We start from the raw sequence: 26,806 nt of genomic DNA, 5'->3' as shown, positions 1-26,806 counted from the left end.
TGTGAAGATTAAATGAGTTGAAGCATATGAAGGGCTTACAGGAGTACCTGGCACATAATAAAAGTTTAAGGAGTGTTGGCATGTAGTTGCCTATATACTTTCTAAAAGAAATCAGAACAGCCCTAACCTGTTTGGCTCAATGGATAGAGTGTCGGCCTGGACTGAAAGGTCCCAGGTTCGATTCCGGTCAAGGGCATGTACCTGGTTGTGGGCAGGAGGCAGCTGATCGATGTTTCTCTCTCATCGATGCTTTTCTCTATCCCTCTCCCTTCCTCTCTGTAAAAAATCAATAAAATACATTTTTTAAAAAAAGAAAAAGTAAGCAGAACAAAGCTTATAATTAGAAGCCATTTTCTAACCAAACCCATACTTTGGCGAAAGTGATGTAGAACTCTCTTTTCAGGGTACTTCTCTCCACTGTGATGATTTGGTAGAGTCCACAGCCTAATGACAATGCCAGGCAAATTCTTAAAATGATTAGCAGGATCCCTGCTAAGTTGTGGTGTGAATAATAGCTGTGAGGACTGGTCTCTTCAAACTGTTCCCAAAGTAGCAAAATACTCTGGAAAAAAAAATAATTTTGAAAAAAAAATCATATCTGCTTACAATAAAGTACTTTTCAACAATTTTAAACATCCATTTAAACACACCAACATTCCTAAGGGGTTCTAAGATTTATCAGACTATAAAGTTGTCAGTTAATAAAGCAAAAGCAGTCTTTTCCTTACTGATACCCTAAGCTAGAGAAAATGGATTACCAAATGAGACCACATACAAAAAATAAAAAATGCTACTGCTATCATGACTCAAGTAAGATATCTGTAAGGATAAAAATAAGTTGAAATGATTAAGAGAATAAATATAAACTTTTTTCCAAATCCATCTTTTTCTTCAACACCATATTTGAAATCAAACTGTCTTGCATTCAAGACTATCTCAAAATAACTTTCAAATATCTCAGGATTTTTTGTAATCCAGAAATAAACAAGTTAGAATTGCTGATTAAGATTTTACTCTTTTTCCATGGTAACCTTCCTGGGTAAAGGAGAATATATTTTTAATATTCAATATAAGCCACCAAGAGCACAGTTACTTATCCTTCTTTTTCTCCCAGATTGTTACTGTGAAAGTAAAAAGCTCAGCAAGTTTCTTATCAAGCTGTTCTATTTATTGCTACTCAGTAGAAATCTGTGTTCATATTTCTTCCATCTTTACCAAACATCAATTACTTAAACAAATTACTATAATCAGTAAGCCTCTGTGCTTCCTCACTTGCCAATCCAGATCTCAGAATCGCGTCTTCTGTGATTTCCAAAATATTCATATCAAAACTCAAGTATTAATTCCAATTCTTAGACTTTATTAACCAGCAACCTCTTCTTTTTCTCATTCTCAAATCTTGCTACTGTTCTTGATAGGTGATCTCCTTTGTTATCTGGCACACACGAATTTCCTTCTTGGACTAAATATTTGCTCTGTATTACTAAAAAATGTTACTCCTCCACTCCACCCAATTGTACCCATCTGATTTCTTACTCACATTTCTTTTTATTATTATTACATTTATTGGGGTGACATTGGTTAATAGGATCAAATAGGTTTCAGGTGTGGGTTTCTGTTATAAGATCTGTATATTGCGCTATGTGCCAACCATCCAAAGTCAAATCATCTGTCACGATATACTGCAACCCACTCACTCCTTATCCTCTCATCCTCCATTTCTAAAATTAACTTTTACAACAAAAAGTGCTATTATAGAATTACCATATTCTGCTATCTATGTGAGGTAATGAATATGTTTATAATCGTCTCACAATGTGTGTGTGTGTGTATATATATATATAGCAAAACATCAAGTTGTGCATCTTATATATAATTTCTACTCGTCAATTATACTGCAATAAAGCAGAAAAAAAAACCTACCAATTCCCATGATTAACATGTTTATAATTCAAACTCTCATATTTTCATATATGCATATGAATACATGACTTATGGAATATACATAAGTATTCATATAGTCTCTGGTTGCCTGTATCATTCACCTTGTCTGAGTTGTTGAGTACCAGGGTTAGCTCTAATGTATTCTTCACAAATGCTCACATACAATCTAAGGTAGTGTTATAATCTCAATTCTTAATTTGTATTTGTCCAGGATAGTCAAGTTAAATCACAATAAAATAATAAAATTTAAATTTTTAGCCGAAACCAGTTTGGCTCAGTGGTAGAGCGTCGGTCTGCGTACTGAAAGGTCCCAGGTTCGATTCTAATCAAGGGCATGTACCTGGGTTGTGGGCACATCCTCAGTAGGGGGTGTGCAGGAGGCAGCTGGTCCATGTTTCTCTCTCATCTATGTTTCTAGCTCTCTATCTCTCTCCCTTCCTCTCTGTAAAAAATCAATAAAAAATATATATAAATTTAAAAAAAGTTATTCATTGAGAAATGAGAATTTAACCTGATATTAACACTACACTCCACAAATCCTGAGTCAAACACATTCAATTATAGAATCTTGTCTTTGTTTTAATTACTTTTAATTCAACTTTTAATCTTTATTGTTGAAAGTGTTACATACCGTATGTTTCCATTTTCTCCCCACTGACCGCTTCTAGTCCCCCACCCTCCACCCTTCACCACACAATTGAATGTGTTCATGGATTATGCATATATGCATACAAATTCTTGGGCTAATCTCTTCCCACCCACCCATCCCACCTTCTTTCTCATTAGCCTTCCCTTCCTGGCATTATATTCTTTCTAAATACCACTATCTGTGATAGTCTCTTTCTAAATTCAATCATGTAAATTCAAGACATCTATTTAATTCGGCACCTACTGTACTTACTAAATACTAGAAGTACAGGGAAGAATGAAACACAGACCTTATCGTTCCTTAATGAATTTTGCAACTATTTAATGCATTAAAATTTAGATTATAATGTCACTGTCAGACCCCAGATGTATATTTCATTTTTATCTATAGTCAATGATGGTTACAAACTCAGTACAAATTTTTATGTTTGTACCTTTCTCCTTAATTTTTATAAAGCCATTGCACACAGGCATATGGAGACTGTAAAATAACATCTATACTATCACTATAGAGGGGGGAAAGGCACAGAGGACCTTTCTAAAATCCCATATTTGTTTTTGTAATTGTTATTAAAAACAAGATCCCATTCTATTTTTATACTACATTTTGCTTTTCCATTGATCTGATATTAATTTGAATTATTTCATATATAGAAAAACTGAACCTAAAGATCCTTGCCAGTGAATGAATCTCAAATTCACTGATTCACTCCTTCAATATTGAATACTTACTATGTGCTAGAAAATACGAAAAGAAAACTATTAAGTAGGAAATAAGAATCTAATCTAGTATTAAACATATTGTATTTGAATAAGCAATAGGAAGCACAAATTCAGGTAAATTACAATTAAATTCAGTACTAAGAAGATTAACAGGTTATTTGATCTATCACTCTTTAAATTCACACTTTAAAAGAATGCAAATTACTTATGGATCCCAATTTTGATATGAGATAGGTCTAGATTTGCATTTCTGAATATTGAAAAGCAGAAACACTGAATGCCAATACTCACCTGTGTTATGACAATGAACACAGCAATGCCAGTGGATGCAGGAGTAGAATCCCACTGCAGAGGTCTGCTTTGAGACTTCTTCATTCTGACTATTGTCCAGCCCATGCATAGACTCAGAAGTAGGAATAACATGTGAATTTGGGAAGTGATGTCAAAAACTAATGGGAAAATAAAAAACCAAGGACAACCAAGTTTTCATAATACAAAGAATGCGGTCCCTTTTGAGATGAGAATATAATTAATTTTTAAACTACAAAAAGATAGGCATTTTCAAAGAGAACTGGTGAAATTCAATAATAAGATGTATTCATGTGTTACAATTCTTAAAAAAGCAAAATGTTGCCATTAAATTTGTAAACATTTATGAGAATAGTTAAAACAAGTGCAATGCTCCTGTTTTAGTACATGGAACATGCATATGCCAATAACCCACTTTATTAAGATAAACTTTAGCCCTAGATAGTTTGGCTCAGTGGATGGAGTATTGGCCTTCAGACTGAAGGGTCCCAGATTAAATTCTGGTTAAGGGCACATGCCTGGGTTGCGGGCTCAATACCCAGTTGGGGGTGTGCAGGAGGCAGCCAATCAATGATTCTCTCTCATCATTGATGTTTCTGGCTCTCTTTCCCTCTCCTTCCTCTCTGAAATCAATAAAAATACATTTTTTAAAAAGAGATAAACTTTAAATCTCAGTTTCCCATTTTTCTTAGCTTTTTTAAAGTACATAATCCTGTTTATATCTCACTGCTTATGAAAAGGAACACATTTTAAATATGATTTTTGCCATGTAAAGAATACTGGTGCCTTCATTTCTCAGTTGCTAATTTTTTTTTTTATGTCTTAACTACAATTTGAAGAGTATTTTCTAAAACTATTCATAAGAAATAGTACGACAATAAAACACATAGCTGCAGTAACATCCAATTATGTTGGCTTCAAGTGTCAGAGTCCCAAGAAAGAAAATACTCCACACTTTAGTGTGATGTGCCACCAGGTGGCCATCATCTACACTGCAGGGAAAGCCTGCTACGTTAAAGAGGATGCAACAAAAGCACCTGCATGCACCCTGTTCAGGGCCACAAGAAAAAGATAACCTATAAATACTTCAAGGCCTATTAATTTAAGAAGAGAGTATTTACTGATTTTAAAGAGATTATCACTTTTCATAGTGTACTTTACTCTGGATTTTAGAATGAACATGTGATCACAATTTAACAAAATAAAACTTTTTTCTAATTGCCATCCATAACGTTTAAGTCTACAACTTTTAACTTCTTTTACATAAAGAAATTCTTGGAGAAACAGATAAAACTAATTATAGTCTAATACTTATATTTAAAGTTACAAGCAAAAAACCTATTAGTATATTTTTTCAGATACATTTTGACATGTTTTCCCCCTGCTCTGCCATCCAAATTAAAACTAGATACTCTACATTGGCTTATATATTTGTAATAATGAATTCTGATAATAAATGTCACTACATTTGAATGAGATAAAATATCATAGCCTTTCAGATCAAGCACAGTTTTCTTTCAAAAATTTTAAATGACTCTAATGCTAATTATTTTTATTAAGCATTCACAAGTACATATTCAGTTACTTAAAAAAGTCTCATAGCCAAAGAAATATTCCTACATAAGTTGCTAATCTGCAAAAACAAATACATGGGGCAGGGGGGAGGGCGTGGAAACATCCGACTTTTCTGGTTTATTTCTTTTCTTTTCTTTTTAATATATTTTATTGATTTTACACAGAGAGGAATTGAGAGGGACAGAGTTAGAAACGTCGATGAGAAACATCGACCAGCTGCCTCTTGCACACCCCCCTCTGGAGATGTGCCTGCAACCACAGTACATGCCCTTGACCGGAATCGAACCTGGGACCTTTTAGTGCAGGCCCACACTATCCACTGAGCCAAACCAGTCCCGGCTGGTTCATTTCTTTATATACTAAGTTAAACACATTTATAAAAATAAAAGCATAATATGCTAATTAGACTGAATGTCCTTCTGGACAACATTCTGGATGAAGCCAGGACTGTGAGGGAAGCCTGGGTCCCGGGTGCCAGAGGGAAGCTGCTGCTGGCAGCCAGGGGAAGAAAGGACTACTCTTGCATGAATTTTGTGCATCGGGCCTCTAGTCTATATATATAAAAGGCTAAATGTCTGTCCCTCCAACAGGTAGCTATGATGTGCACTGACCAATGCTCAACGCAGGGGCTGCCATAACATGCACTGGCCATCTATATTATAAAAACCCAGAGGCCCTAACACCGTAACAACCGAAGACCTGCATGGGTGGGCGGGGCTGTGAGCACGGCAAGGGACACATGGGTGTGCTGGGCTTCTAGATATAATACTGTAACTTTGAGGATAGGTAGAACAATGTTTATTTGTTAAAAAATAATTAATTGTAGGTAAAATACACAGACTACACCAAAATTCTATTTTGTGGGATTTGATTAAAAATCTTAAAATTTTAACCATTTAACTATCCAAACCTGTTGTCAAAAACTACCAAAACGAATAATATTGACTTACTGTAATTTCATTTAAAAAAAGGCTTTTGCTTTGCCTGGCCAACATGGCTCAGCAGTTAAGTGTTGATTTATTTACTTATTTTTAAATATATTTTCATTGATTTCAGAGAGGAAGGGAGAGGGAGAGAGATTGAAAATCAATGATGAGAGGGAATCATTGATTGGCTGCTTCCCACATGCCCCCAACTGGGGATCAACCTTGAATAGAAAAACTTGTATTAGGACAGAAATAATTTACAAAGAAGAAAAACAAACAAGAAGCAGCAGATAGCAAGTTTACATTAAAAGAATAAATAAATAAAAGGCTCAGAAAGATACTCACATTCTGCCAAACTTCCCATAAAAGGTAACCCTATTCCATCTTTGGAGTAACTGAGGAATTGAAGAGGAGAGTATCAGTATAAATTACAAGTGTGAAAAAAATTGTTTATAATCAAATCAAGCATAATTTTGGTGGACTAATTAGAATTAGACATAATGATGAACACAGTTTTAGTGGTTGTAAGTTACCTGGAGAAATGAATGTAATTAGCTAAAGCTGAACCAGCTTGTAACAGCAATGCAGTTGTCAGAACCTTTAAAATCATGTGCATGGGTCCTCCTTTATTAATAGCCTGCCACAATGATTGAGCATAAATGCAAGCAATCACAAAGTACACTAGGACTAGGAGGAAAAAAAACTCATGTAACCCTGTAAAGAGAAGAAAGGAGTTTGCTTCAGTAAAACAAGCCAGTTATAGTATTGGGTTGCTTTCAAATCTTTCTGTCAATATATATTTCTAGAACTTGTTTTTTAACTGAAGTCATAGAATTCACTTTTGTAAGTGGGGGGGAAAAGGAGATCATTGAAATTTAAAAATTTTATACTTTTGGACAGTTCTAACTATAGGAAGACAGATTAAACTAGTTAATCTATTAAAAAGCATAGTGGTCAAGGCATAAGCCCAAAGACTACCCATAAGGTAAAAATTTCATTCAAAAATAGTAAATTAAAAAAATGATTTCAGCATTGTTAGGTATACTTTTTAACTTCAAAGTGGATTTCTTTTGTAAGACTTTTAGAAACAGGTTTAGTTAATCAACAATAGTAAAATATACCCTGACAACAAGTCTCAAGTGAGATCCAAGGGTCCGTATCAGCAGTATTACTAGGGAACTTGTTAGAAATGAAAATTCCCAAGTCTCACCCCAGACCTACTGAATCAAAAACTCTGGGTGCAGGGCCCAGCAATCTGTGCTTTAATAAACCCTTCAGGTGACTCTGATTGCAGCTAAGTGCCAGAGCCACAGCTCTGGAATGTATCATTACCTTAAATTTCCATTTGGACAAAGCCTCAAAATACCTGTCCTGACCAGAGCCCCCTTCTGAAGTTAACTGTCTTCATCTCTGGTCAACGAGGAAACCCTGTGGTACCATGTGACTCCACTTCAGTTAACTTATACTATACCACCTGACTAAATGGCCACCAGTCCAAAGAATGGCCATTGGCCAAAAACCAGCATAACTTAGTTCTCAAAAATAAATTAGGCTAATCATATTCTCTTGGGAAGTCAAACCACAAAACATATAAAGGATTAGGCAACAGAAATTGAAGCTAAAAAGGGCTAATTTTGGGATAGGCCAAAGGAGTCAATCCAGACCATGATAAAATAAAAATTTTGAGTACACTGAAATTTTGAATGATCAAAGGAAGCTGGTGAGTAAAGACAAAAACAAAGTAAATGTGCAGACTTCATATTAAAAATGGTGCCAGTCACCCTGACTGGTTCAGCTCAGTGGATAGAGCATCAGCCTGCAGACTCAAGGTCCCAGGTTCGATTCCAGTCTAGGGCATGTACCTTGATTGCAAGCACATCCCCAGTAGGGAATGTGCAGGAGGCAGCTGATCGATGTTTCTCTCTCATCGATGTTTCTGACTCTTTATCTCTCTCCCTTCCTCTCTGTAAGGAATGAATAAAAATATCTTTAAAAAAATAAATGGTGCCAGTCATCAAGTGGCCTCTCGCTCCTTCCTACCAGCAGCTTTCAGTTCAGACTTCCTGCATCTCCATGATAAATCCCTCCCACCCCTTTCCTGAATTACCTGGAATATTTTGACTGTCTTAATTTTTCAGAAATTTCAGAAAAATTTTATAATAAACCAGAAGGCTAGCTTTGAGTTTAATGAATTAGATTTACTTGGTTACATCTAAAGTTAGTCTTCAATATTAGGGCATTTATGTCCTCTGTAAATAACACGAGAGTCTAGTGACAGTAGATATGGATAGACCTGTCTCTATTGACCCTGTGGAGGAACAGTTCGAATTGCAATCACTTCCATTCCAAATGTGAATACCGAACCTACTCCAATTCTCATTTGTGGCAAACTCCAGCCAAAAGGCAGAGAAGGGAATATTTCCACTATATGACAAATAATTTTAGAAAAGCAATCCAGATACTAATAGGAAAAGTAGTCAATAAACAGTTTAATCTCAATCATGTTTTTGGCAGGGTTAGGAGGGGAAAAAAAAAAAAAACAGAGATAAGGAGTATTTCAACCACTGGGTGTCTCTCCTGCTCTATGTATACAAATGGCAATAGTCCACTCTCTAGTCCAGGTGAAAAGGCATGTTTATATTTAGTCTTCAGGAAGAGAAAATCAAATAACAGAAAAGGCATATTTAATTATAAAATTCCCTACATAGAAAAAGTATTCAGCTTTAGAAATAATGGGACAATAAACCTGGGATTGTAACAGTAATGGAACAAGATGGAAAATATGCTGATTATATTATTACTCAGTAAAATTCTTTTTGCTAGCGTGTATTTTAAATCCTGGTTTTTATATTTCCTTCTTTGTATAAAGAATTAAACGTGGCATTCTATTTAAAATTTTACTTACTTATAATTCTGTACAGAATATCCATTACAAGGTAAAGTTTTAGACTTCATTAGGTTACAAATCCAGTATGAAAAGAAAATCCTCAGATGATTTACTGAGTAATCAGAATAAAATAATGTCTTATTTTCAAAATTTCCTAGAGGGAGGAAATTTTGAAAATAAGACATGTCACTAGCTAAAAAGTGTTTTAGGATTATTCAAGATTAAATGTATCCTTTGAAAAAGCTAATAATTATAACCAACAAATTACTTCATTGAGGTAATATATTAAATACCTTGAACTAGGTCATTTGTCCTATACTTATTTCATTGAATCTTGCATAAATTATTTTTACCATGATCCTGTCCACAAGACACTTTAAAGATAAAACATGAATTCTGCCCTCAGTGTTCTTTTAAATAAATCACCTTTAGAAAAAAAAAATCTTTTTTTCTCTTCAGCCATCAATTTTAACTTTTGTTCTGCTACCATCCTTCACAAGAAAGCAATCTATGTTCACTTTGAAATTAAAATCTAATTTTAAAACAGATGGGTGCTAGGTATTAAATTTTACCTATACACAAAAGAAGAAAAATGCACTTAAATGAGCATGCAACAAGTGACAAATTCTTATGTTATTAGGAAATGTATAGATTTTAAGACAAGCTTAATAGGAAGAAGCACTGGTGCACAAATTAGTGCACTGGTCCTCTAGTGAAAAATAAATGACAACATCTTTTAGAAAGATAAAAGAAATGGTAGCATTGACTTAATAGTACTCTACAATTGTTAGTGTAGATAGCTAGATACTAATAAAGGAAGTAAAGGGAATCAGACATAAACTCTAGTAAACTAGAGAGCTGAATCAGACAATAAACCTGCTTCATTAGGGAGCTACAGCTTCATACACTCTCCAGGGATCCACTGCTTCCTCTGTCCTCAGGACCTAACAGGCAGGAAGGATCTTTTAGTCAGATTACTGAGGAAGAGATAAAATAGCAGGAGAAATACCTCTACTGGGCACATGTGCAGTAGAAGCCAAGATGGCACACAGAGAGAGGTCCCTCCACTTTCAGTCTAACATCCAAAAAGATAATATCTCTCTCTCTCTCTCTCTCTCTCTCTCTCTCTCTCTCTCTCTCTCTCTCTCTCTCTCACACACACACACACACACACACACACACACACACACACACTCTTGCCCTATGGTTTCTCTCACACATGAGTCTCTATAGCAGTCAGGCGGCCCTAGCAGCCAGAAGCCTGAAGTTGTGGAACTCCAAACAATGGCCTGCCACTGCACCAGCCCAAGTGCAGCCAGGAACAGACTAAGCTAGCTGGATAAGGTCAGAGGCTGAACTTGAATAAGCTGCAGCATGGCAAAATTTCTGGACACTGGCCTTTGTTCTGGGCTTGATGGAAACAAGGCTGGTCATATTCCACAGTGGGTCAGGTAGAGATGATACTCCAGGAACCTGGGGGGGTGCTTTTCATTTCAACCCCAATAAATCTTACAACACCACCTCAAACTCCCATGGGTGGATCCATAAAAAAGCTTTTCTTATTTCTACTGGCAACACAATGATCCAAACTACCATTAAGTAAAGTTTAACCTTTAGGTTAATTTGCGTTAAAAAGTACTTGAGTAGCTTACCCTTGTATAATTTCCTTTACACAAAAAACTTTCGGACTTAACTATTTTAAAACATTTAGCATTTCATTTTGTCACTGTATAGATATATATTTTTCAGACCAAAAGATATTTTTTTAAAATTGGTCTCTTCATACATTTACTTGTAACCTGTTGTTCTTCACACATGCTCCTTGAGTTGCTTTTCTGTGGCATTTATATTTTGAACTAAACAATCAATTTTGTATAATGTTGCCTCAACTCCTGTTCTACCTCCACCCATCCACCTTGATGGCCAATGAGATGTAGCGGGATTAAATTTTTCTCGAAGCAGACTTACGGTTCTAAATGGCTAATGAACTCATGAATCTTATTTTCTTTCACAGATGGCCTACAGGTCTTAGTTTTCATTCTGACATGTTAATTTGCAAATATATTAGGATACATTCTGGCATGTCTAACATGAATCACAAGAAATCATTCATTTCTGTTTGCGCTAAGTATCTCACTTCAGTAGTGCCATACAATCAACCTAAAAATTTTATGAAAAACTTCATGGGAGTACACCTAATTTTGGAAAGCATTATAAACTTTGATCATTCTTAAAATAGTTGAAAGCTCCACTAAATAAAATCCTTAAATCTGCTCAAGCAACCTATTAAAAGGATAGTCATATAAAGTAGTCATAAGTTTCCAATTTCAGTTACTTAACTTACTAATATTTTTCCGTTTATAAAAATAAGGCTGAGAAACCAAGATGATGGCATAGGTAAAAACCTGAACTTGTCACCTCGTACAACAACTTCAAAACTACAACTAAAAGACAAAGTTGACATCATTCAAAACCAAAGGAAGGCTGGCTGAGTGGAAATTCTACAACTAGAAGGAAAGAGAAAAGCATACTGAGACTCAGAGGAGCTGCGGAAGTAAAGTGCAGAGGTATGGAGGTGTGCACATGTGGAAAGGGCTGGCAATTGAGTACACAGATGTCTTTTTTAATCAGGAGGAAGAAATAAGCTCCAACTCCAGTTCTGGGCGAGACTCTGGGCACCCAGACTCATACTGAGAGAAACTGGAGGGCCTCTTAAGGCAGGGCTGACAGGAAGCCATTGCTGTTTGCTCTGCCCTGAGATCACGCCCCACTCAAGCTGTGTGCAGAGGTTTTTCATATGAATGGCCTGGTCCTTTGAAATCTAAAGTTACCTAACAAACTACAGCTGAGTCAGAGAGACCCAGAACATCCAAAAGAAGGCCCAAGGCCCCACAGCAGCTTGCATTGCTTCACAGCAGGGCCTCATCTGGGCACCTCCAAAATACAAAGAAGAGAAATCTGCAGATCTCTCTGTACCTCCTACTGGGTGGCCTCAGGCAGAGGCTAAATTAGCACCTACTTAGAGATCCAAGACCCAGTGTACCTAGTGGCCAGAGTGGGACAATCCAGATTACAACTCCTCAGATCCATAAGGGACATGCTAAGGTGGTAGACTCAATGAGCACCAAAGCCCCACTAAAGCAAGTCTTGCCTCATAAGGGTGTCCCCAGCACAGTTCTCCCTTCGTAGATACAGCTGATCTTCACAGCCAGTTGTCCTGGAGGTCAATTCCTCCCAGTGATACCAACAACAATCAAGGCTTGCTTAACTACAACAAAACTGTGCACACAGCCCACAAAGGGGTTCAACCAAGAGTATCCACCTCAGATAACTGGGGAAGCTGACCCACTGGGTCCTACAGGACACCTAGCACACAAAACCACTATCTACACAGAGAAGCAGCCAAATTGAGGACAAAGAAGCAGGTCACATATGAAAGAAATGGAGAATTTAGAGTTCAAAACCATGGTTATAGGTTTTTCAAGAATTTTCTAGAAACTGCCGATAAATTTAGTCAGACCCTCGAGGATATTAAAAAGGATCAACTAGAAATTAAGCATACACTGACTGAAATAAATAAAGAATAATATACAGAGATCCAATAGCAGACTAAACGATCGTAAGAATCAAGTCAAAGATTTGAAATACAAAGAAGAAAAAACACTCAACCCAGATAGAAAAAAGTAAAAAGAATCCAAAAAGTTGAAGGTAGTGTAAGAAGCCTCTGGGACAACTTCAAAGGTACTAACAAACAAATTATGGGAGTGCCAAGAAAAGAGAGAGCAAGATACTGAAAACCTATTTGATATTGAAAACCTATTTGAGGAAATAATGACTGAAAACTTCTCCCACCTGGTGAAAGAAATAGACTTACAAGTCCAGGAAGCACAAAGAACCCCAAACAAAAGGAATCCAAAGAGGACCATACCAAGACACATCATAATTAAAATGCCAAGAGCAAAAGACAAAAAGAGAATATTAAAAGCAGCAAGAGAAAAACAGTTACCTACAAGGGAGCACCCATACGATTGTCAGCTGATTTCTCAACAGAAACTTTGCAGGCCAGACGGGAATGTAAAGAAATATTCAAAGTGATGAATAGCAAGAACCTACAACCAAGATTACTCTACCCAGCAAAGCTATCATTCAGAATTGAAGGTCAGATAAAGAGCTTCACAGGTAAGAAACAACTAAAGGAGTTCATCACTGACAAACCAATATTATATGAAATGCTGAATAGTATTTCTTTTTTTAAAAGTATATTTTATTGATTTTTTTACAGATAGGAAAGGAGAGGGATAGAAACATCAAAGAGAAACACTGATCAGCTGCCTCCTGCACACCCCTTACTGGATATGTACCCACAACCAAGGTACATGCCCTTGACTGGAATCGAACTTGGGGCACTTAAGTCCACAGGCTGACACTCTATCTACTGAGCCAAACCGTCCAGGGATGAAAGGTATTCTTTAAGAAGAGGAAGAAGAAAAAGTTAATGATAAAAATTATGAACAACAAATACATATCTATCAACAGGTGAATCTAAAAATCAAGTGAATAAAAAATCTGATGAACAGAATAAACTGGTTAATATAATAGAATCAGGGGCATAGAAAGGGAGTGGACTGACAATCTGCAGAAAGGGGTGTGGGGAATGCAGGAAGAGATTGGACAAAAATCATACTCCTAAGGATGAGGACAGTGGAGGGGGATGTGAGGTTAAGGGTATGGGATGGGGTCAGAACCAGGTGGAGGGGAGCTATGGAGGGATAGAAGAGAAACAACTGTAATAATCTGAACAATATAGATTAAATAAATAATAATAAAATATTTGCAACATCAAAAAAATAATGCTGGTCATCACTTTTAAAAGATTTAGAATATATAGTATAAAATAAAATTCTAAATTTCTACCACTTAACATATGTTAACAATCTGCTAATATGATGTACTTCTTTTCTACATTTCCTAACATATTTCAAGTCATATAAAATTTAGTGTTTTGCTTTTTTAACTTAATAATGTAGCTATTAAAATGCTATAAGATTCATTTAATCATTTTTTCTATTAGACACATAAGTTTTTAATTTTTAATATATAAAACCATTAAAGAAATTTGTGCATACTACTAATCTTTTTCTTTATTTAGAATATATATTTAAATGTATATTCTTACCAGATTCTCCAGCACTAAAATGATCAAGTGGATTCCCTTCAGCATCTGGGTTTAGTAACATCATTTCAAATGGTATATCTTCCACTTGAGAATTCTCATTGTCATCTTTGCATGTATACTTGTCTGCGTAAAATACGTGCCATGTTTGTGGATACGGAATCTGGGATATTGTCAGATTATGTTCAGTCTGATTCATGGTCACTTTAAAGAGAAAGAAGATAGCACTTTCAAAGCAAAACTCTCACATGTATTTGATTGAAGTTAAAACTTTCTCTTTTTCTTTAAAGGTTTTTATTTTTATTGATTTGAATTCAAAGAGGATGGGAGAAATAGAAAGAGATAGAAATATCAATGATGAGAGAGAATCACTGATCAACTGCCTCTTGCATGCCCCCTCCTAGGGATCAAGCCCCAAATCTGGGCATGCGCCCTGATCTGGAATTGAACCACAATCTCCCAGTTCATAGGTTGAAGCTCAGTCACTGAGCCACACCAGCCAGACCTCTTGTTTAATTCTTATAGCCTTAGAAATTCAAACCTTGTTGCAGTATTGGTATATGGTCTATATACTATGAAACAGAGAAAAATAATGAAATAATGTATCTTAACCAAAGGAAGCACTATGATAGTACTATATAACACCACAAATGAGTAGAATGGTTTTGCTGAAACTCTGATTTTTAATTTTAAATGTTTCAAAATTTTCAAGTTGGTTAGTGACATTAAAATTTTTAAATTAAATTTACTGGAGTGACATCAGTTAATAAGATTACATAGGTTTCACGTGCACACGATCTTAACATTGATTAATAAGATTATATAGTTTTCTATGATACATGATCTGTATATTGCATTGTGGTAAAATATACAAAAAGCAAGTTACCATTTGAATGATTTTTAAGTGTTCAATTATGTGGCATTAAATGCATTCAAAATGCTGTAGAACCAACACAATGACATTTTTGAAAACTACTGATTTGAGTTAAATTTAAAAGGAAACATTCAACTTAGAAAATCATATCTAATAACTATGACTGACAAATACCTTCAAAAGATTTTTCAAAATCTTTTTCTAATTGTCAATTCTTTAAAATAGGGGTGTCGAACTCAATCAGAGAAGGGGCCAAAATCTAAAATCCAGCCTAAATTGCGGGCCGAATGGTTTAATGAACAGTCATAAACTGTCATTGTGATGGAAACGCAGCGGAGTGCAGTGATGACAGCGCGGGTGCGGGCCACATTGCAAGGCCTGGCGGGACGGATTTGGCCCGCGGGCCTTGTGTTTGACACATGTGCTTTAAAAAGACATTAAAAGAAAAAAAAATACAAAACAATACAAAAAAAGAAGGAAAAAAAAGGAGGAGGAGGAGGAGGAGGAGAAATTATAAGAATTATAAGTCACTAGCAGTGTTTCAGAGTTATTACACTGGGTCAGGTCTATATAGTGGTGGGAGAGAGGGGACTCATGAATGTTGGCATCACACAAAGCTGTACTTGATCCTGGCTCCAATACTTACCTTCCATGTGACCTTGGGCAACTTACATAAGCAATGCCTCACTTTCCTCAGCTGTAAAATGAAGGTAATACTTAGAGCAAAGAGCTGATGAGGACCAAATTATATGTCACTTGGCATGGTATCTGTCATATGATTGTTCCTTTCTTTAAAACAGGATGGTTACACTAAAAAAAATATTTTATTTCTCAATCCAGGGTAATCCTGTTTCCTTCCAGGGAATCTGAAAATGTGTAGGGACAGTTTTATTGTCATAATAGTTGAGAAGATACTTGGAGGGGGCTATGCTAAGCCTCATGCAATCCAAAGTAAAGTCTCACAAAAAAAGACCGGTTCCTCCCAAAATACCAATAGAATTTCCTTTGAGAAACACTAAATGATGTTTAAGATACCTTCTCAATTCAAATCTATGATTCTGACCTAAGATGTACTTACTAACACCATCACCAAGTTAAAGGAGAGTAGTGTCTAACACACTATGTAAAGAGCAAGTCTTAGCCCTAATACTTAACAACATATGACTCAACAAATAAATTACTTAATCTCTCTAAATTTGTTTTTCAGTAGTACAATTAAGATACCTGCCCTAGCTAGCACAGATTCTTGAGAAGAACAAATGAGACAGTATATGAAAATGCTATGTAAAGAGTCTGATTCTGTACGAAGTCAAGTATTCTTAAAATTTAGAATTATTATAGGCCTGATTCCTAACTCTAGACTTCCTGCACAGCATGCCAACTACAAAGCAAATGTAACAAAGTATTAACAATTACTGAATCTAAGCAAAGGATGTACAAGTGGTGGTTGTACTTACTTTCAACTTTTCTGTATGACTGAAAATGTTCCTAATAAAAAATTGGAAAAACATTATTCATATAAGGTTGTCTTTATAAGTGAAATACTGATGCATCTAGTCAGGATTCAAATTTTGAAGACTTGGACTTTTTAACTGGGAATTTCATTAACAGCAGTTAAAATGGATAAAATGATTTTATCAACAATACTACAGCATTATTTTTCTGACTATCTAAATTTAGCTGACATTTATAGTATTGTTTTTTGACTGTATAGCTGCTGGAAAATGTAACAAAGACTGTGATTTCTGTTAAACATTTAAAGACCTTTAGTAAGAATTCAATATATAATCAATACATGGCTCGCCAGCCCATGTGGCTCAGTGGTTGAGCATTGATCTATGAACAAAGAGGTCACAGTTCAATTCTGGTCAGGGCACATCTCCAATGTGGGGCATGCAGCAGGCAGCTGATTAATGATTCTCTCTCATCACTGATGTTTCTATATCTCTCTCCCTCTTCCTTCCTCTCTGAAATCAACAAAAACACATTAAAAAATACATGCATACATACATACATACATATATACATGACTCAGAAATAAGGTTTTAGAAATATACAGCTTGCAGTTACATAATTTGGACCTCATTATAAACCAGCTCTGCAATGTTGCTGTTCTATTTATCATTTTATAAAAAGGAAAGTAGTGTCTTACACACTACCTTTAGGTTAATTTGTGTTCAAAACAACGTGAGTAGCTTACCTTTTTGTAATTTCCTCTTAGATAAAACAATATAAAAACTAGCCATTATTATTTTAACCAATACACTTTTTAATGTATCATTTTCAGTTATGCAGACTTACATCATGTTAAAATAAGAGTGTGCTTCAGAAAGTGTTACAGCCTCAACTTTTTAAAAAAATATATATTTTATTGATTTTGTACAGAGAGGAAGAGAAAGGGATAGAGAGTTAGAAACATCGATGAGAGAGGATCATCAATCAGCTGCCTCTTGCATACCCCCTATTGGGGATGTGCCCTCAACCCAAGTACATGCCCTTGACCGGAATCGAACCCGGGACCTTTCAGTCCATAGGCCGACACTCTATCCACTGAGCCAAACCGGTCTCAGCTAGCCTCAATTTTTTGTCTTGCTGCCTTTTCCAGCAAGCCTGGGAAACAAGCCTTTTGACAAAACTGTATATTCACTGTTTTTGAGACAAAAGACTACAGCACAGCACACATGTTCTATGCTGATGTAATCAGTACCTCAAATATTAAAACAAACAAACAAACAAAAAAAAACAACCTTGAATTGCAGAGAATAATGTTACATGGCTAATTATAATAAAAGGCTAATACACAAATTGACCGAATGGAGGAACGCCTGGTTGCTATGATGTGCAGTGACCACCAGGGGGCAGACGCTCAATGCAGGAGCTGCCCCCTGGTGGTCAGTGGGCTCCCACAGAGCAAGCACCACTCAGCCAGAAGCTGGCTCACCACTTGCAGCAGCAGTGGCGGGAGCCTCTCCCGCCTCTGTGGCAGCACGGACTGCGAGAGGGCACAGGCCAGGCTGAGGGACCCCTCAGCCACTGAATGCATGGATATCATAAAAGGAAATTAATACTGCTAACAGAAATACACAGAACATACTAAAACTTTTAAAGGAATTATAAACATGACAAATGTACAAAAGAAAATATATGCACATGATGTACAAAGACATTATTGAATGTTTTATATGCAAAATTATATTTAGCTCTTCTAATCTGACAGTAAATTATTCTTAATCTCCTTGCTAAATTTTTTTACATAAACTTATTTTCAGTGCTTGCTTTAAGACCTTCAAAATATTTTATCATTTTTAAAGCTGATGCTTTATGACATTACTAAAAGAGAACAAAGGACAACTAAAAACTAATTTTTCAAACATTCATTTGGGCAAATGTATGAATACTCAACTGACAAGCCACATTTGACAATAGGGGATTTTTCAAATCTGCTAGTCTTTTCATTGTTCATAACAGCAGTAAGGTTTTACACAGGCATTAGGAATAGTTAATGAACTCATTACTAAGTAGGTGAAAGACTATTAATTCTTAAAATCTCATTAATGTCCAAAAAATAAGAATTAATTCTACAATAAATTATTTAAAAATGTAGTACTATTACACTGACATGAATTTAAGGATATACTTTTTGTTTCAGTGCACCAGTGCTCCTAAACAATAACACACACACACACACACACACACACACACACACACACATATGTTAGGGAATATACATTTTCTTAAAACTTGGCTTTTGCTATTGAAAAAAGAACTGATGAAATAAGTAGAAAGTGATTTATGTCTCACTAGTACTTAATTTATTTCAGGACCCAAAATTTAACAAAACAAATGTTCTTCCACAAAAATTCCTGTTTCTTGAGATCTTCTGTTCCAATAATTCCAAAGAATACTCTTGTACTCAAGAAAGTGGGAAATTGAAAAGGAAAATAAAAAAAAGAAACAACAGCAAGAGGTTTTATACGTTACAGCCCTATGTATATATAACTCCATCGTAAAGAATTATAATTAGAATCACAGCATTTTAGGAGTTTCAGAAACCTTAGAAAAAATTAGTCCAGCTTCCTTGTTGAACAGATAAGTGTGGCTCAAAGTAAGAGTGCAAGTCACTAGCAGTGATTCTCAGTTTAGCAGTCTTTCCATTGTACCATGCTGTCTTCCTGTATACCTAAGTTCTGTGACTGAAGGCATATTATGACTGATACAAAAATTATGCTTTTGCAAGTGTGTATAGTATTTGGTATAATACTGGCCAAATGATATAAAGAAACAACTCCTTCCTACAGCTCAAAACTTTAAAGTACCTAGTAAATTTTTATTGGAGAAAGAAAAAGACTTTGAGGTATCCAATACAAAGTAAACCACCTGCCAACCAAAAAACAACAACCCTCAAGCACTAAGCTCTATGATAATTCACCCTACAAATATTTAGTAAATGCTTATTAACTCAGCACTAGAGAATCCTGAATTCTCATTCTCACAGTACCACATAACTAACATCCATAATACTTAGCACAGTTGCAGTATCACATTTACAGTGATGTGATTCTTTCCTGTCACCTCCTAGCCTTATGGACTCAAGTGTGTCAGTATTTTGGTCCATGATTTATCACTAGTGCCTAGCATAATACATGAAACAGTAGAAGTGCTCAGTGAATGAATGAATAGACCAAAAGAGCACAGGTACTCTTAGTGAGTGCTTTTATAACAAATAAATAAAATGAAAGGTGGTAACTATATTAAGTGCCATAGGGAAAACAAGAGGGTATAAAAACTCAAGTGTTAACTTAGAGGAGGGAGGAGCCAAAGAAAGGAGGGACTAATAAGAGGAAAGCCTGTACAAAAGTCCAGAATAGCACTAAAATTAAACAGGCACTATAAATAAAATGAGGCAGGAGGCGGCATTACTGTGAAAGGAAGCTGGTGGGGAGAGGCTGGTAAGCAATGGCCAGACTATGATGGAGGGGCAGGTAAGCAATGGCCAGACAGAGAAGGATCAGCATGGCTGCAATGACCAGGCAGGAGGCTACTGCAACAGTATAGGCAAGAGATTATGACAATCTGGAATAATATGGTAGAGGTGGAGATGAAGGAAATTAGATGAATTCAAGAGATATTCGGAGAGAGGAGTATTGGAAAACTCCTTGGTTTCCAGCTTGTGTCTGAGATGGATGGTGGTGCCACTTCCTACAACTGGGAATACTGGAAGAGGACCCGGTTTGGATGGGCAAGGACTATTTATACAAATGTGGAACATTCAGGTGAGCAAACTGGTGTATATTAAAAAATAAAAAAAAGACAACTGATAATGAGCATTTGCACGAATTTCTCAGGTAAGTCCTAAAATTCAGGGTTGAGGTATCTAACTTTATATAACTATCTCTCCTTAAGTCATTCAGACTTCTTCAGCATACTGTCAATGTCATCTGACAAATCTAAATAAAAGATCCCCACAATGAGTGTCAAGGACTAGAGATTTCTACTCTTATCCCTATTCTGGCTCACTGCCTTGTGAGGGAACCGGAGAGCTGCTAAGGCTAGGAAGACTGGGTGTTTAGAAATGGCAGTGTTTTTACTTAACTAGAATAAAAGAAGATTCAGAGATCCATCAATATGGAGAAGAGATAGAGAAAACATAGGGGAGAAAAGGGAAGAGAGATAATTTCCATTTTTTCTCATGGATGCTTCATATTCCTAATGAAATGGGTAGAATAAGACGTGTTTGTCATTTCTAAATTAAAAAGTCTGTACGCACTCTAGATGATGCATGAGATAGTGTTGATGAGAATGAAAGAGCTCAAGGATACAGATAACTAGAATAAACGCAGTACCCTTCTAGAGGCAAATATAAAGGTTTACAAATGATGTGGTGCTGGTACATCCTAAAATGACATACTGTGTCACCACATGACGAGGTCCTATGTTCCAATAACATGTTGCAAAACAGCATCACTTGGGCCAAATTAATACAATTAAGTGAGATAATACCCGTTTAGTGCTTAGCTCAAGTGCTGGCATATAATAAGTATTCAACAAATCTTATAATTCACTCTGTGCTGCTACTGGATGAAAATATATCTGCAGTTTATATAAAGTTACAAAAAGAAACTGACAGCCAGTTTGAAATTGAATTGCCAGGGCCCAGAGCAAAGAATTTCCTTACATGATATTATCCTACAATGTCATTATAATTTTTGATATTTCACAACAGCTGTTGGCCAAGTTATTATTACCCCCCCCCCCCCAAAAAAAAACCTTACAAACTAATTCTCTGAATGTTTGGCAGCAATTTTAAAAAGGATATGAAAGGATTTAATCCCTTTTAGAAGGAATTAAGGTACTGGCAAGGCACTAGAGCATTCTATATTGTCTCCTCTTGCCCTTTTGGCTAAGAGGGACCCTCCTTTTACAATCCAACTGTCCACACTTGTTGCCTGAGCTTTCTATTCATGCTGACGGTGAAACCTCATGGTGACTGGTACCATGGATCTGTCTCTCGCCCAATGGCGTGAGCTGGGCCCTCCCTGGAGAAGAAACCTGAGTCCTCCAAGATATGTGATCAGTGCTGGGGCCCGCCAACAGGCGAGGGGATCCCAAGACAGGAGCTGGGCGAGGAGGCCATGGGGGCATAGGCTACCAAGGAAACAGAACTGAACCTCAAATTACCCTGCTTGGCCCCAGAGGTTGACTGGTTAGCCAGAGACGGGTAAGATTCCTCAGGGAAGGAACAACCTAAGAAAGGCACAGTCGCGCCGAAGCCGGTTTGGTTCAGCAGTAGAGCGTCGGTCTGCGGACTGAAAGGTCCCAGGTTCGATTCCGGTCAAGGGCATGTACATTGGTTGCGGGCACATCCCTAGTAGGGGGTGTGCAAAAGGCAGCTGGTCGATGTTTCTCTCTCATCGACGTTTCTAGCTCTCTAGCTCTCTCCCTTCCTCTCTGTAAAAAATCAATTAAAAAAATATATTAAAAAAAGAAAAAAAGAAAAAAAAAGAAAAGCACAGTCGCAGAGGGGCCATCAGGAGAGAACGTGGAGATCAACAGAGGTGGGGCACAGATCCTTACCACCCCCGCCCCCCCACCAATCTTGCAGGGACCCGAACCCTCACTCCTTCGGAGGGAGGTCTCCTGCTTCCATGGCTGCTTTGTTTCCCACGCTCAACTCAGATCGAGACTCAGGTAACAGACAGAGACTTGGCCCAGCTCAGATAGAGACCCAGGTAACAGACGGAGACTTTCCAACAGCAGCTGCCCTATATCTAAATCCGGCATAGCACCAGGAATATTCAGGGCCTACTCAAGAATGAAAATAATCCTTTCCACTAATACTTACAGGGTAAACTAAGATTGTTGTGAGAGTATTAAATTTGACAGTAAAATAGTAATCAAGTTTTCATGTTAATTTAAATTGGTTAATAGAAATAAGTGAACATCCAAGAAAATGTAAGTGTACTGGACAGAAAGCTATTCCTAAAGTATTAACTAAAATTTCTGTTGGTAGTGCATCTCACAGTAAAATTGCTTAACATGAAATGAATATAAAGCAGTCTTATTTTTGTGCAAAAAGTTAAAATTTAAAGTTATCAAGACTGCATTACAAAATTTACAAAAGCATCTATTAAAAAAAAGGGGGGGGGGGAGGAAGAGTAGGATAATATCATGTAAGGGAAAATACCCTGTAAATTATATCTAGAAATTTTTTACTGTAGAAAATTAATTTTCATTTGTAATGCTAACAGCAAGACACCCATGAAAATCACATATGGTGTCAAAATAAGCCAAAGGAAAATCGTTTGGGCAAAAATAAAAAGTATCCCAAGTCAATTTTATAGAAAAGATTCCTTCATTAACTTTTGATCGAGAATATGCTTGTATATTTCCAGAAAACTACTCCAAGACCAGGGGGATTCCTGCAACAGAGAAGAGTTGTCAGGTCTGCTCCGAGCACGAAGACAAGAGGAGAAACAGCCCAGAGATGGAAGACGCCTGGCCACGCTGACAGTCAGCAGCTGTGTGTTGCTGCAGGTTGCCCAGGACCAAACCAGAGAGGGTCGGACCCACATTGCCACCATCTGTCCATCATCCAGACATCATTACTATTTGACAATGAAACTGGGTCTCAGAACTGTTGGACACTAAAATTGGGACTCAAACGTTTTTTGTTATTATATATTTTTTTCTAGTCCGCAGTTGCAAGATTTTTCAAAGAAGAGAAATGGGGAAAAAACAGTTATAAAGAACTATTGAAAAGACTATCAAGCTATAGCAGGAAGGCAAGGGAGATTGTGTGTGTGTGTGGGGGGGGGGGGGGTTGAGATCAACCGAAGGACTTGTATGCATGCATATAAAAAATAACCAATGGATACAAGACACGGGGGGGGGGGGTAAGGTGAAGGCATATAGTGGGGCGGGGTAGGGGCGGCTGGGGGGAGGTCAAGGGAGAAAAACAGGAGACATATGCACTATTATTTGTAATCCTTCAAACAATTAAAAAAATGATTAAAAAAAGAAAATATATCTGCAACATTAGTATGAATAATGTGACCTGTAAGAAGTCTGAATGGCCGAACCGGTTTGGCTCAGTGGTAGAGCATCGGTCTGTGGACTGAAAGGTCCCAGGTCCGATTCCGGTCAAGGGCATGTACATTGGTTGCGGACAAATCCCCAGTAGGGGATGTGCAACAGGCAACTGGTCGATGTTTTTCCTCTCATCGATGTTTCTAGCTCTCTATCTCTCTCCCTTCCTCCTTTCTCTAAAATATCAATAAAATATATTTTTTTAAAAAAAGAAGTCTGAATGAAGGAAAAAGTATGTCCTTATAAGTTATTTTGATATATTTTCAAAAATGTTGAATGATAAAGGGGGGAAAGGCATTCTATCTTTTAATCAAGGAAAAGGTCAGTTTCCTTAAACTTCAGTTTGAAACTTACCAAAGTATCACCACAATGCAATGTGTGCTGTATCATGAAACATCCTGGTATGCAAACACTACGTTTAACATTAAGGAGGAAAACAACAAACCCAATAATCAAATAAAAAAGGATATACTCACTTGTCAACTGAGCTTTGGATAATTTTTCACTACAACTATAACCATCACTGTTTTCCTGCAGCTTTAGCCATTCCTGGGCTTGGAACAGGTGGAGTTTAGCTTCTTTTCCAACAGCTACTGCTATATTGCTGACTCTGACACACAGAAGTGCATGATCACCTGGACATTGAAACAAAAGTTATCAACTAGTTTGGTCTTGACAAAAGTAGGACAACTCACTTCTACTTATCAAAGTGGGAATTTAAAGAACACAATTTTTCTTAAACCTCACTTAACTAGATAGATACCATTAGAATGAACATCCCATTCAGATTCAAGTCAAGAGTTTATGCACATTAATTATCCAAACCAATTTGTGGCCTTTTCTTATACTTCAGCTAATTGATTACATTTCTTTTTTTCTTTTTTTAATATATTTTATTGATTTTTTTACAGAGAGGAAGACAGAGGGATAGAGAGTTAGAAACATCGATGAGATAGAATCATCAATCAGCTGCCTCTTGCACACTCCCTACTGGGGATGTGCCAGCAACCAAGGTACATGCCCTTGACCGGAATCAAACCCGGGACCTTTCAGTCCGCAGGCTGACGCTCTATCCACTGAGCCAAACCGGTTTTGGTCACTGATGACATTTCATTGAATAAACATTTGCTGTATGTGAATCTTCACTGTAATATAATAGTTTGTGTCTCATTTTACAACCACTCCACATCTTTAACATTTGTTCATAAATTATCTAGAGAAATTTCTTGTTTCTTTTGTTTTTCAATATAACATGGCTGTGTAACATTGAATTACACTTAAAAAAGTTTTTCCCCCCCCAGTGAGTAAGATATACTATAGAAACATCAATGATGAGAATCACTGATCGGCTGCCTCCTGCACACCCCCTATTTGGGATCACACCATCAACCTGGGCATGTGCCCTGGTGAGGAATTGAACCCTGACCTCCTAGTCAATACTCAACCACTGAGCTGTGCTGGACAGGCAATTGAATTATACTTTTAATGTAAAAAAGTAAGCATAACTAATAGCAAGAAAGTTTAAATAAATGAGATTTGGGTAGACATTTTATACTTGACAAAATTTGACATGTGACTTTTACAATTGAACTTTTAGAATATGTTGTAAAACTACTATAGAATGAGTCTGGTTGCACACATCAGCTACATTTAAAGCCCAAAAATAAATGTAAAAAAAAAAATAAAAAAAAATAGATGCTCCTATGGAAATGGACTCTAGGTGAAAAGTAAAGCAGGAAAGTGATTTTTCATTTTAAAATTATCTTATTGTTTTTACTTTTTTAATTATAATTTTGATTAAACATTTTAAGTAAATTTCAATATATAGTATGTATCAAAGAATGTGTAAGTCTATATAAATTAGGTTACATTACAAATTATACAAAGTTACAAATGACTTTAAGGTCCTATTAACACTTTAAATTGCATTCTGAATCAGAGTTTATTATTTCAGTATAGTTGTGGTATTCTTTTATTAAACTCCCATTAAATGAAAATTGTAATTACACACACACAGAAAGAGAGGCAGAAGGAGAGGAGAGTGTTAAAATACTTAGACCATTCTATTCTGCAAGCTTTCTTGAGAAATCTAGACTTACTACATATGTTTCTCCTGTTTACCAGGTAATCATCATGACTGTCTTGCTTCTAGACATAGGTAATAATCCATGATATAGCTTCCATACATTCTACACCTTCCAGCACTGCCCAGATTGTGCCATTTATTGTAGTGATATTGCTATCATTGTCAAACTCAAAGTTTAATAAGAAACTTAAAATGTTATCTAAAAAGTAAAATTCTGGCCTTAGCAAGTTTGGCTCAGTGGATAGGGTGTCAGTCTGTGAAGGAAAGAGTCCTGGGTTCGATTCTGGATAAAGGCACATACCTTGGTTGCAGGCTCCTCCCCTGCAGGGGCCCTGGTCAGGGCTCATGCAGGAGGCAACCAATCAATGTGCTTCCCTCACATCGATGTTTCTCTGTTTTTACCCCTCTCTTCCACTTTCCCTAAAAATCAATGGAAAAATATCCTCAGGTGAGGATTAACAACAAAAATAAATAAATAAAATAAAACTCTGTTTCTAGAGTTTCTATTTTATTCACCCAAGATCTATTCCACATTGGATTTTGGAAAACTGGGTTGCATCTCCTTTTCTCAGCTATTTTGAAAACTTTGGGTTAAAAAAAAAATTCCCTCCTTTTAACTAGCAATTCTGCAACTTTTCAATACTTTAAATTGCTCTCCCACACAAAATAGCTTCTCATTTCTATTATCTTTTCTTGAGAATCATCGCTAGGATAATATTCTTATTTTTAACTCTACAGATTATGTAAACCAAGGGTGCTAGCCCCATCAAGGCAAATAATTATTTAAAACATAGTAGCAGCCAAATTAAGAGTACCAAGAGCGCGTACCAAGAAAAAAAACCTGTGGGTACAAATGAATAGGGTAAAAATTAGCGTAAATTATAAATTCATTCATTGTTGACTTACTGGGTTTTGAAGGAGACCAGAGGATAGGAATCGAATGCAGTTCCGATTTCAGAAGGGCCACAAAGGATACAAATTATGAAGCTCCCAGGACACACTCACATGCATTTCTGTCAACGTATTATAATTCTAGGCCTTAGCGATTCATAACTAACCTACTCCTTTAGCAGAA

General features: G+C 36.5%; 1 protein-coding gene across 2 annotated transcripts in view; it reads right to left on the bottom strand.

The window, feature by feature from the left end:
- The window catches only part of GPR180 (G protein-coupled receptor 180), a 31,977-nt gene that overhangs the window by 4,373 nt on the left and 798 nt on the right, over nucleotides 1-26,806 (bottom strand). The window contains exons 2-7 of one of the 2 annotated variants that reach the window (XM_036457342.2): nucleotides 24,122-24,280; nucleotides 14,189-14,389; nucleotides 6,659-6,839; nucleotides 6,471-6,520; nucleotides 3,607-3,764; nucleotides 371-562 (exon numbers count right to left, since the gene is read on the bottom strand). In XM_036457342.2, coding sequence (XP_036313235.1) covers nucleotides 371-562; nucleotides 3,607-3,764; nucleotides 6,471-6,520; nucleotides 6,659-6,839; nucleotides 14,189-14,389; nucleotides 24,122-24,280 — 941 coding nt within the window. The remainder of the gene's footprint in view (nucleotides 1-370; nucleotides 563-3,606; nucleotides 3,765-6,470; nucleotides 6,521-6,658; nucleotides 6,840-14,188; nucleotides 14,390-24,121; nucleotides 24,281-26,806) is intronic. The other variant, XM_045588735.1, reaches the window with a different exon arrangement.

The sequence above is a fragment of the Pipistrellus kuhlii genome, unplaced genomic scaffold (assembly GCF_014108245.1).
Source record: "Pipistrellus kuhlii isolate mPipKuh1 unplaced genomic scaffold, mPipKuh1.p scaffold_m20_p_3, whole genome shotgun sequence".
Lineage (NCBI taxonomy): Eukaryota > Metazoa > Chordata > Mammalia > Chiroptera > Vespertilionidae > Pipistrellus > Pipistrellus kuhlii.
This window is presented reverse-complemented; position numbering and strand designations above follow the sequence as displayed.